At 49.0% G+C, this 13,177-nt stretch overlaps 1 protein-coding gene across 3 annotated transcripts in view; it reads left to right on the top strand.

Annotated features, from left to right (window-relative positions):
* Positions 1-13,177, top strand: part of LOC119975888 (probable cation-transporting ATPase 13A3) — a 186,432-nt gene that overhangs the window by 85,334 nt on the left and 87,921 nt on the right. For all 3 annotated transcript variants that reach the window (XM_038815806.1, XM_038815804.1, XM_038815805.1), the window contains 2 exons: positions 1,542-1,676; positions 6,989-7,061. In XM_038815806.1, the coding sequence (XP_038671734.1) occupies positions 1,542-1,676; positions 6,989-7,061 (208 nt within the window). The remainder of the gene's footprint in view (positions 1-1,541; positions 1,677-6,988; positions 7,062-13,177) is intronic.

Here is a 13,177-nt window from a genome sequence, read left to right as displayed (position 1 = left end):
TTTTATCTGGCCCAGTACATGATTGTTTCCCTGTCTTGGTACCGGTGCGGTTTAGCTATAACTGCCCTCGGTTGATCTCCTGCCTTGGGTTTCGGGTGCAGCGACCGGTATGCTCTGTCCATTTCTGGTGGGTTGGGGAAAGTTTTCCTCCCCACTAAGTTGCCCAGCATCTCGGCCCTGTATGCCGTGGGGTTTCTGCCCTCGATCCCCTCTCGTAGGCCTTATATTTTGCCATCTCAAGTCATTTTCCTGATCGTCCACTCTGCCCATCAGGCTCCCCTGTGTTGTGACCAGTCTCGCCACCTCATTCTCCAGTGCCGTGATCCGGTCACTTTTGTCGGTCGCGGCCTTTTCCAGCTCCTTAATGGTTGCCTCTTGGGCTTCCAGTTTCTTCTCTGCTCTACCCAGGGCGAGCTGCATCTCTACCAGGGCCTTGGCCACTGCTGCCTTCATCGCGGCCTCCATGGCTGCTCTAGCCTCTGCCTTGTTTTCCTGCTGGTGTTCCCGCAGTGCTTTGCTAAAGGATGCCTGGCACAGGGGGAAAATGCATTTGTCTGTCCAGTTCATTTTGTTGCTGCGAACCTTCCATTCTGCCTCTTCGTGCACCAGTTGACACGTCTGAGCGAGGTCGCCCTTGGCCCCTTCTGCCTCTAGTGCCCTTTCTCCCTCTGCTGTGGCTCCCTTCTGGCATTTTGTTTCCCCCCCTTGCTTCTCCTCTTTAACACCTTTTTTTTTAAAGAAAAGGAAGTTTATTTTTTTCCCTCACTCACCCACACACTGGGTCAGGAGGGTCGAGAGAGAGAGAGGGTCTAGTCCGGCAGGGAGTCCTCCTTTGTTCCGCCGCCCGCCTTGTGGTTGCTGCCGGGGGGGTTCTTTGTCATTGGCTCCGCTCGGTCCCCACTTTGGTCCGGGCCGCCCCTCATCTTGCCCCGTGTTCTCCTACCGGGTGGGGGGGGGGGGGGGTCAGTCCAGCCGGTTTACGCGCTTCGGCACAGGTTTTTTTCTGGGGAATGGGACGCAACTGTACCCCCCTCCAGAGCTCCGTTGCCCGCGACAGCTCTCTTCCCCCGCCGGAAGTCCTCTCTTCCTGAGTTTAATTGCTTGCAATCAGAAAATGTGGATGAAATTGAGTTTTGATTTCAATCTATGAGATTTATGTAGATGGTGGTTAACACTGCTGCCTCACAGTACCAGGGACCCAGGTTCGATTCCGATCTTGGGTGATTGTCTGTGTGGAGTTTGCACTTTCTCCCTGTGTCTATGTTTCCTCCGGGTGCGCCGGTATCTTCCCACAGTCTAAAGATATGCAGGTTAGGTGGATTGACCATGCTAAATTGCCCCTTAGTGTCCAAAGGCTAGGTGGGATTATGGGATGGGGTGGGGGAGTGGGCCTGGATAGGATGCTCTTTCAGAGGGTAGGTAGTCTATGATACTATGTTTATAGCTATATTTGAGGTTTTGTTAATTTATGAATGTGAAATGCAAAGGTAGAATTTCTGAGCAAGTAATTGATAGTGCATAATTTGTGTTTCTATTTTCAGGTGCTTAATCCTTTCTACATATTTCAACTCTTCAGTGTTATTCTTTGGACTTTTAATGCCTATTATTATTATGGTGCGGCGATTGTCATCATGTCACTTGTATCAATAGTGACTTCCCTCCATACTGTCAGAAAGGTAAGATTTGCAAGTAGTATTGTTGCATTGTCTATTGCAGATGAGTATCATTTTTTTTAAAGAAGTAAGAAAGGCAGACATTTCAAATTGGTTTATTCTAATGCGAAGCATCTCCCGAACCATAAACCTCTCTTATCAGTTACCATTTACATGGAGTATTACATTATTTAGACAGAGCACTGTTAAATTTATATGCCACTCAAAACAGAACTCCATGTTAACAGCAGAATAATGCACTATGCGTTACATGGTTAAATTATGTTATTGAACTTCTTGATCAAAGTAGCAGGCAGTCCACTGGTGTATATTTAAAGCTTTTAAATGCACGGAAGATCGGTCTCTTATTCTTTTAAAAAAGCATTTAAAAAGCTGTTATTTGACTGAAGATGGCGCCTAAGTACAGTTAGCTTTTAATTCGACATTTAGGAAGGATAGACATAGAGGAAAAGGGCGTGGGTTAATAAAGGATGATATCGGTACATGAACGAGAAAACGTCTTAGATCGAAAGATCATAATATAGTATCAGTTTGGATAAAGCTAAGAAACAACAAAGAACAGCAAAAATGGCAAATATTGGGAGTTGTTTATAGGCTGTCTAACAATAGTGGTAATGCAGGTAATGGTTTAAATTAAGACATTAGAAGTGTATGTAACAAGGGTATTACAATAATTATGGGGGACTTCAATCTGCATTTAGACTGGATAAACCTAATTAACATTAATGCTGTGGAGGTTGAGCTGGAATGTATATGTTTTTTAATAGAACTGTATGTTGAGGAACCAATTAGCGAACGGGACTTTTTAGATTTAGTATTGTGCAATGAGAAAGGGCTAAATGAGAAAGGGTTGAATAAACTCGGTTTGTTCTCACTGGAACGACTGAGGTTGAGGGGCGACCTGATAGAGGTCTACAAAATTATGAGGGGCATAGACAGAGTGGATAGTCAGAGGCTTTTCCCAGGGTAGAGTGGTCAATTACTAGGGGGCATAGGTTTAAGGTACGAGGGGCAAGGTTTAGAGGAGATGTGCAAGGTTTTTTTACACAGAGGGTAGTGGGTGCCTGGAACTCGCTGCTGGAGGAGGTGGTGGAAGCAGGGACGATAGTGACATTTAAGGGGCATCTTGACAAATACATTAATAGGATGGGAATAGAGGGATATGGACCCAGGAAGTGTGCAAGATTTTAGTTTAGACGGGCAGCATGGTCGGCACGGGCTTGGAGGGCCAAAGGGCCTTTCCTGTGCTGTACTTTTCTTTGTTCTTTGTTTCTTTATTAATTAATAATCTCGTTGTAAAGGAACCTGCAGGAAAGAGTGATCATAATATGTTCAAATTTCATATTAAGTTTGAAAGTGATGAAGTTCAATCCAAAATTAGGATCATAAATCTGCACAAAGGGAACGAAGAGGGTATGAGGGCCAAATTGGCTGTGGTAGTTTGAGAAACTACATTACAATGTATGACGGTAGACAGGCAATGGCTAGCGTTTAAAGAATGAATACATAGTTTACAACAAGCTTATATTCATTTGAGGCACAAAAAACAGCATGAAAGGTGATCCAACCATGAGAAAAACTAAAGGTTGTCTTAAATCGACGCAAGAGGTTTATAAAGTTGTCAAAAAAGTACTAAGTCTGAGGTTGGTGGCGTTTTGGAATTCTGAAAAAGCCGACCAGGAAACCGGTAAAGAAAGAGAAAATAGAATATGAGGGTAAACTAGCAAGATACATAAAAACAGACTGTAGAATCCTCTCTAGCTATGTGAAAAGCAAAACAATACCAAGAATAAATGGGGGCCCACTACAGTCAGAGACAGGAGAATTTACATTTGGGAATAAGGGAATGGCAGAGAAACTAAACATATATTTTTGGCAGAATTTTCCACTTTGGACACCAAGTGCAGTGGCAGGCGGGCAAGTCAGCATGACTTCTGGGCAGCAAGGTGAATTTTTGCATTTGATTTTCTGCTTTTCAGCCCATTAATTGTACATCAACAAGGAGCTCATCGAATTTCATGGCAGGGTGGGAACGGATTTGTCCTCCCTGCCATAACCTCATGGCATTAAAGGTTATGGCACCTTATTTAAACAGCGCCCACACAGATCTTCACTGACTATAGGCCAGGTGTATTGTGAACTTTTGCATTATTGCAGTGCCCAAATGTGATAAACCTTGGCTCAATGATTCAACATGGCCTCGCTGGGGATTCTCCTCCAGGCCGTCTAGGAAAGGCAGGAGGTCCTCTCTCCAAGGGCCAGTAGGTTCTCCCAGCTGACCACTGGCCTGGGAGTAGTTTGCCAGAGAGGTCAATGTCATGGCCAGCAGAAAAGAAACACAATGCAGTGCAGGAAACAAACAAATAAATAATTTGATGCACTCCACTAGGGTAAGTGAAACTTCTACTCACTCCAAACTAACACTCTCATAAGGGCATCAAGCAGTCTAAGTTTTAGAGTTTGCAGGGGTGCCACACATGACCAGCAGATGGGACATTAACACTGCATGTCACCAGCCACTTTAAGATCCTGCGTAAATGGCATCTTAATCTCTTACTGGGAAGGGCTCAGCACACACAACAAACATGTATGCTTCTGATATGCTTTTTTATTCATAGTGCTCACAGTGAACCCACCTGGCTTTATGCAAAATAAGATTTCCCACAACTGATTGGAGAGAACGAAGGTATCCCTGAGTTGAGGACACTCTACTTCCATGAGAAGCAAGTGGCAGAACTTGCTGGCAAGGACAGCGATCACTCGTGAAAGTTCATGATCAATATGAAAGTTGAGGTCGGAGCCTGCAGCAAGCCAATGAGGGTCCATCCAGTACACATCGACTAAGTGGGGAAAATGACTATGCATTATCTATTTGGTTGGAACCTGCCTAGTTAACTACCAATTATCTCTCCATTCCAGCTGAGGGGGCAGAGGAAGCATTTCAGGAAGACCTCATTCATCTGCGCTCTCCATCAGTGCAGATACATGGGCATTGGTGGATCCTAGTTCCAGATTATACTCGGGGTCATAATTTGGTGATCACCTCAAGGACACGTATCCACAGCAGGCAGAGGCAGTGACAGCTGAGATCCCTGACATTCGGAGGATTGATGGAGACAAGGCTCTGCAGAGTCTGAGTCCAATGTCTAATCAGGCCTGAGAGACACGTTGGAGATACAAAGGCAGGGAATATTAAGCTGAGTTGTCAGAGGCTGTCACCAGATTGGAATGAAGGAAGAAGAGTCTGACCACATTCTTTTTGATGTTGTGACTCCGGTACATGAGCTATCAAAGTCTCCATAGGAAGGGTGGTGGTTGCCTTAGAGACCCAGGTTCAGTCATTTCTGCCTAATTTGCACTCAGACTTGGCACACCATTGTTCTAGCCATGGGTGCGTTCCAGCAGTGGCTAGATGAGAGGGGAATGGGACACCTCAATGTCCCTCCAGGTGCCTCTTCTCCTTAAGGAGTAAGTGAGTGGCCACCAAAGGGAGGAGGAGCATAAGCCAGACACCCTGGGAGCATCCACTCAGAACAACCCAAGTATGCCTGATGCTCCATTTAATCCAAAAGGTCAGGCCGAGGAGGGTGAACCTGCCTCAGACCAGGGGCACCCATGCTCGGGTCTCCATTGGACGCTTGCCAAAGTCATCCTAGACAACAGGGTGTAGCAGCCAGAAGGCTGTCTCCACCTCTTCTGCAGATATTGGGATGCACCTAGATGTAGCGGTAGAGTTTGGAAAATTAAGGAGTTTTAAGTGCATTCACTGTACATAATCTGCACTATTGTAAATATATTTCGCATTTATCTCTCTCCAAGTCTCAGAAATTGACTGGCTAATCAATGTGGTGCAAGGTACCAAGTACCTTTGTGGGCAGCACAGTAGCAAAAGTGGAGTGCACTGTGGCTTCACAGAGCCAGGGTCCCAGGGTCGATTCCCCGCTGGGTCACTGTGTGGAGTCTCCATATTCTCCCCACCTCTGCGTAGGTTTCCTCCGGGTGCTCCGGTTTCCTCCCACAGTCCAAAGACGAGCAGGTTAAGTGGATTGGCCATGACAAATTGCCCTTGGTGACCAGAAAGGTTAGGAGGGATTATTGGTCTACGGGGATAGGGTGGAAGTGAGGGCTTAAGTGGGTGGGTTCAGACTCGATGGGCCGAATGGCCTCCTTCTGCACTGTATGCTCTATGTACAAAATGGAACCCCAATCCCTTCCAACTCAATTATCTCTCATCTTTTTCCTCAGTTCCATGAATTCTCACTCAATCTCATCACAGTGAATCGCCTTTAGTTCCTCATCTGCAACATGAACAAAGGAATTTCTTTCTTGAAAATGATGGTTGGGTAATACGCATGTAACCCTTGTATATCAGGCAGATATTATGTGATCACATGAGTGTTATTTTGTCTCTGCATTTACGGCTGGATGTTACTTCTTTATGAAATGAAATGAAAATCGCTTATTCCCACATGAATCCACCGTTCCCCCACAAGCTTCCCGAACATCTCTACGATGTACTCCGTGGATCTTTGGCTTCCATCCGCTCTGGCAGAGGTCAAATATTTGGCCTCCTGGACCGATTCTCTAAATAACTTACCTTAGCCGTCAGCGATTTATTTGCTTCACCCATCTGAGACATCTCCGCTTCCAGTGAGGAAACCTGATCACTATGTCTCAAAAGGGCCACATCTATGTCTTTTATCATGGTTCCATGGCATTTCACAGATAAGTTGGTCTTCTCCAGAACCACCCGGATGGGAGCCAACGATTCCTCCATCGATTTCTGGAGATCCTTCGACACAACCCGCCATTGTTATTGAATTATTTTGCCAAGGTGCTCAAAGCACCTCGGCGTTAGTGGAGTGGCTGGAACCCTAGAGGCTGCCTCCACCTTTTTATCTGCCGATGAGCTCTGAGAGGCCTCTGATCCCGCAGAGGGACTTCTACTGTCTGCATTTTTTCAGACTTTTCTAGGTATTGTACCTATATAGGAACGCGATTTTGGTGTCGGCGACCGAAGAATCCAGCCCAACATGGGATAAGTGTAGCATATTTGAGACAAACAGGTGACTTTAAATCTGGAGATTTTCCCCATATCATTGTCTGGTTCTATTTTAGACTAATTATATCATGTGACAACCAGGATGATGTAAAGTGAATTTGATGGGCCTCTGTCTTTTTGAATCTAACAATTCATATGTTCCTACCAGGCTGGATGAGTAAATCACAGCAACTTGGAATTTTGTTTTGTTTACTGATATATTTGTAACTGTATAATTATATTGCATTTTAATTGTTTCAATTCATTTTTTCAGCAATACGTTATGTTGCATGACATGGTAGCAGCCCATAGCATTATCAGAGTTTCAGTGTGCAGAGCAAACAGTGGTAAGTGAGTTTTGAAGATGATTGAAGGAAATGGGATTTTACTTAACTTACAAAGTTAAATACCCAAACTGACATTTTAGGAATGTGAAACCCTTCCAGGTTTGAAACTGAGGGAATAGGCAGCTTTCAAATTTTCAACATTATAACATAAATATCCTTTAATTTCAATCCAATTGCTGGAATTAAGTGGAGGTTCTCTTGTGATAAATCCTCCCTTCAGTCTTTTTGTATGAAATGCCGAACCTTGGTTGAATGCCTACCCTGTTGCTTTTGGGAAAAGGTCAAACAGTTTTATCTTGGCCCAAATCTTCAGTCAGGGTCAATGTTGAGCACATTGACGCTACCCGCAAAGATTTCTGCAACCCGACCCTTTTATGATTTTTCAGCCATATCCTCAAATTTCGGCTGAAGCATCTCAGGGTCAGTGCAGCCCCTACAACAGAAGACAGTCGGGTACAGCAAGAAGTGGAAGAAGGGAGGACGCATGTGCGTTTCACAACAGTAGCTGTCATAATCAGGTAAGTTTTTAAAGATCCTGGGGCAGGATTCTCCCTTCTGGGGACTAAGTCTCACGCCCATCGGAAAACGGGCAGGAATCACTCCGGACTTTTCCCCCGAAAGTCCAGGGTGTTTCCCCGTCTTCAAGGGGGCTAACAGGGCCTCGGCGTGCATCCCGCAGCTCCGGCTGGTGGCGGGGCCCTGCAGTTATGCCCACGCGGCCACTCATGCGCATGGCGGCAGGCCGTGGGTCCGCGCATGCGTGCGGCGGCGTCTTCGCTCCGGCCCCCGCGCAACATCGCGGAACATAGAACATAGGTCCCCCCCTGGAATGAGCGCGTCCATTGATCGGTAGCCACCAATCGCGGGCCTGGCCACCGTGGAGGCCCCCCTCGGAGTCGGATCCCCCTGCTCCCCAGGACGGCCTTCGCAGCCAGAATGCTGAGGTCCCGCCGTGTGGGACCACATGTGAACTACGCCGGTGGGCACTTGGCCCGTCAAGCGCGGAGAATCGCTTTCAACACCCCCTGGCCAGCGCTGCGTGTGGTGGTGATTCTCAGGTCGGCGGCGAATCGTGTGCCGGCGTGGGGGCCTATTGTGGGTAATTCTCTGCCCCCGCGCAGCACGCAATTTTGGCGCGGAGCGTTGGAGAATCCCGCCCCGGATCTTTCAATGAAAGAATGGGTAAATAGGAGAGGTGGTGAAGTGGATCATCTGTTGGGATGGGGTGTGGGTGGTATTAGGTCTGGTTCCGGGGGTTGGTCGGGTAGGTAGTAGATTGGGGAGTTGATTGTTCGGTGGGGGGACGACGCAGGTTGTCTTGGGGTGGGGGGTTACGGAGAGGTAGTGATTGGAGGTGTGGCGATCGTTATGGCCGGCTGTGTTGCTCAAATAAATTACATTGGCTACCCACCAGGTCAAATCAGGTATTAAAATGTGTTCATATTCCCAGGGTACATATGCTGGTAAGTACCCTGTTTCTGGCCCAAGTTTTACACCCTTAGGGTTTGAGACATTCTTGGTGGGTTTGCAGGCAGCAGAAATCAGCCCAGCGGAATTTAAAACTTCCAGGCCAATTACAGTGCATGTTTGTGTATCAGGATTTCTGCGCGTCCCTGACATGGATATCCCAACTTGTGTCCCATCTCTGCCAATCCGGAGACGGGAAGATTTGGGCACTTGTGTTCGTAGCAAAAAGCGTCTTCGCTCAGCGGATTAAATGTCCCATGATCCAAAACCAGTACATTTGTAGGGAACTGAATAATTAGTGCGCACAGATTTAAGAATTAATGTTGCTTTATTAGTCACTGGAAAGTACATGGAATGACCACCACCTTCCACTGTTTCCCCTAGAAGGAGGGCAGTGTAATATTATCAGGCCAATGTGTACACATTGAAATTGTTTGGTTAGACTTTTTTTTAACAGGCTTTAAATGAAAAATAGAGGTCATATGATTTTGTGAAATACTAAATCAGCATATTACATAAACAATTAAATTAGAACCTGTCTTTCAAATGTTAAAATACATTTTTTTGAAGTGGGCTGTTGACCCATAATGCTTGATCAGCAACACGTTTTTTGGATGACATTCCTTGTAAATGTCGTCCAAAAACTTTAATCTGTATCCTGAATTTATATCTCCAACAAGACCAAGGTGAAGTAACCAGAGTTGTGATTTGTAGCATGGGAGGCTTCTCTTCTATTTCCTTGATGAATTTTAAAAAAATTCTTCATGGGACGTTGCCTTTCCCCAATTGCCCTTGTGGGGGCAGTTAAGAGTCAACCACTTTGCGGTGGATCTGGAGTCACATATAGGTCAGGCAAGGATTTCCTTTTCTAGTGGAGATTAGTAAACCAGATGGGATTTTACAACAGTTGACAAGGGTTTTCATCAGTAGACTTTTAATTCCAGATTGAGACCGACCACTCTCTACCCCTTCGCCAGGAAATCGAGAAAGGGCTGCCACCGCCGAAAGAACCCCTGTACTGACCCCCTCAGGGCAAATTTCATCCTCTACAACTTGATGAACCCAGCCATGTCGTTGACCCAGGTCTCCGAACTCGGGGGCCGCGTATCCCTCCACTGTAACAGAATCCTGCGCCGGGCTACTAGAGACGCAAAGGCCAGAATGCCGGCCTCTCTCGACTCCTGCACTCCCGGCTCCGAAGCTACCCCAAAGATCGCGAGCCCCCAGCCCTGCCTGACCCTGGACCCAACCACTTCCGACAAAATCCCCGCCACCCCCTTCCAAAACCCCTCCAGGGCCGGACATGCCCAAAACATATGGGTGTGGTATGCCGGGCCACCCGAACACCTCCCACACCTGTCTTCCCCTCCAAAAAACCGGCTCATCCGTGCCCCCGTCATGTGAGCCCTGTGCAGAACCTTCAGCTGAATTAGGCTGAGCCGTGCGCAAGAGGAGGAAGAATTCACCCTCTCCAGGGCATCCGACCACATCCCATCCTCAATCTCTTCCCCTAGCTCTTTCTCCCATTTCGCTTTGAGCTCATCTACTGAGGCTGTGACTAGTGGTGTTCCGCAGGGATCAATGCTGGGACCGTTGCTGTTCGTAGTATATATAAATGATTTGGAGGAAAATGTAACTGTTCTGATCAGTAAGTTTGCAGACGACACAAAGGTTGGTGGAATTGCAGATAGCGATGAGGACTGTCAGAGGATACAGCAGGATTTAGAACGTTTGGAAACTTGGGCGGAGAAATGTGAGGTAATGCACTTTGGAAGGTCTAATACAGGTAGAGAATATACAGTGAATGGTAGAACCCTCAAGAGTATTGACAGTGTGAGAGATCTATGTGCGCAGGTCTACAGGTCACTGAAAGGGGCAACACAGGTGGAGAACGTAGTCAAGAAGGCATACGCCATGCTTGCCTTCATTGACCGAGGCATTAAGTATAAAAATTGGCAAGTCATGTTGCAGGTGTATGGAACCTTAGGCCACACTTGTTCAATTCTGGTCGCCACACTACCAGAAGGATGTGGAGGCTTTAGAGAGGGTGCAGAAGAGATTTACCAGGATGTTGCCTGGTGTGGAGGGCATTAGCTATGAGGAGAGGTTGAATGAACTTGGTTTGTTCTCACTGGAACGAAGGAGGTTGAGGGACGACCTGATAGACGTCTACAAATTTATGAGGGGTGTAGACAGAGTGGATATTCAAAGGCTTTTTTCCAGGGTAGAGGGGTCAATTACTAGGGGGCATAGATTTAGAGGAGATGTACGAGACAAGTTTTTTTTACACAGAGGGTAGTTGGTGCCTGGAACTCGCTGCTGGAGGAAGTGGTGGAAACGGGGACGATAGTGGCGTTTGAGGGGCATTTTGACAAATACATGAATGGGATGGGAATAGAGGGATACGGAGCCTGGAACTGTAGAAAATTTTAGTTTAGATGGGCAGCATGGTCGGCGCAGGCTTGGAGGGCCGAAGGGCCTGTTCCTGTGCTGTACATTTCTTTGTTCTTTGTTCTATTTGACCAAAAAACCTGGGCTGGATTCTCCGAACCCCCCCCCCCGGGTCGGAGAATCGGCGGGGGCCGGCGTGAATCCCGCCCCCGTTCGTCGTACCAGGACCTCGCGGACCGGGAATGCAGGAGGAGACTCCGGATGAGCCGGGAAACCGTGGCACACATCTGCCACCTGCTGGCACACCTGACCCCGCGTGGCACTGGGGGAGGACACCCTCTCACTGTGTCTGTCAAGGTTGCAACTTATATGCCACGGGGTCATTCCAGGCGCCGAGTGGGGACCTGTCCGGCATCTCGCAGACATCGGCGTACCGGTGCATCCGGGCAGTGACATACGCCCTTCATGCCATTGTAGACTGCTACATGTGGTTCCCTGTGGACCTGGCGAGCCAGGATGCCCAGGCCGTTGGCTTCTCTGCCGTGGCCGGTCTTCCCATTGTTCAGGACGCGATTGATGGGATGCACGTCGCTGTGTGGCCACCTGCAGATAATAGGGCCATGTTCACCAATAGGAAGGGGACCTATTCCATGAACATCCATGTGGTCTGCGACCACCGCATGATTATCCTGCATGCCTGCGCCCGGTACCTGGGAAGTGTTCATGACTCATACGTGTTGTCGCAGTCTTACATCCCCGGCATGTTTGAGAGATGCCACCCCCGGCTGAGTGGCTGGTTGCTGGGCGACAGGGGTTACCCGTTGCGGTCGTGGCTGATGACCCCTATACGGAGGCCACAGAGTGATGCGGAGAACAGCTACAATGATGTCCATGCAGCGACAAGAGAGGTGCTTTGGCGTACTCAAAATGCGTTTCAGGTGCTTGGACCTCTCTGGGGGGCCCTCCAGTACCCGCAAGATAGGGTCGGCCACATCATTGTGGTGTGCTGTGTCCTGCACAACATAGCCCAGCAGAGGGGTGATGTGCCACAGGCAGAGGTGGGGGGAGTGGAGGAGCAGCAGGACGAGGCGCAGACCTCCCCAGATGAAGAAGATGGGGGCAATGGTCAGGGCAGACGGGCTGGACATGGGCGGGTGGCTGCCCACCGTTACCGGCTGGGCTAGCGGGCACGGGACAGGCTGATAGCCGCCCAGTTCACTGACTAGGGTGCGTGGGAATCGGCGAGTATGGCCACATACCGCACACAGTGGCAACATCCGACCACCCTCACCTCCCTCACCCACCCAGCACCAACACCCTCACCCTCACCCCCTACCCACCCAGCACCAACACCCTCACCCACCCACCCACCAACCACACCCACCCCACCCGCATGCACAACACCCCTCCATTGCAGATCCACCTGCGGCACGACGGGCCGGGCTCACATGGTCGCCGGTGGAAGCGTGTCTATTGCAGGCCATTTTGGATGATGACAACCCGCTCTGCGATGAGCTCTGGGCTCCACATCGTTGGACAATGTCTGAACCATGGCTACAGTACCACCATCCACCTGCATGCGGCCGTGACACTGCAGCGCACGGTCCCATCCTCTGCCCGGGGGGTGGTGGAGTGGGCGGCCCAGGTGGAGGGGGGGCACACTCACCTGGGGCCGACGTAAGACCACCCCTCACACACACACACACTGGCGCTCAACGTACATGACACCCCCGCACGCTTCGGACAGAGCACAAAGGCAGTTTCTGTAGGTGTGAAAATGATTTTAATAACAAACAGTCCATACACGTGCCCTAGCCCCTAAAACCCATCTGTGCCCTGCACCCGTGCCAACTTACTCAGTGTCTAATTGTTTGGCCTTACAGGCCCTTTGACTACGCCTTGGTGGTTCCCCAGATGGTACAGCAGAACTGGAGGTGGACCCTGCGATTCCTGCCCTCTGACTCGGGATCTCTTTGGCGGCTGTTTCCTGGGGCGGCCCGGTCTAGATGGGTCAGGCTGCGGCTTGGGCGACTGGGATGACGAATTGCCAGCCTGCCCTGCCCGTTGCCCACCAGATGCACCCGATGGCCTCCGGGCCTCTACATGGGTCGGGGGTGCGAACGGACCGGCCATCCGACGCCCCCCTGAAACCTGGCCCTGAAAGTCCTGGAGGCCCATGCTGGTATCGACAAGGGTCTGTGGCTTTGCAGCCATGGAGCTCAGGGAGTTGGCCATCCCTGTCTGTGACCGTGCGACAC

Source organism: Scyliorhinus canicula, chromosome 13 (assembly GCF_902713615.1).
Source record: "Scyliorhinus canicula chromosome 13, sScyCan1.1, whole genome shotgun sequence".
In the NCBI taxonomy this organism is placed as follows: Eukaryota; Metazoa; Chordata; class Chondrichthyes; order Carcharhiniformes; family Scyliorhinidae; genus Scyliorhinus; species Scyliorhinus canicula.
Note: the sequence above shows the minus strand (reverse complement) of the source record. Positions and strands in the feature narration are given on the sequence as shown.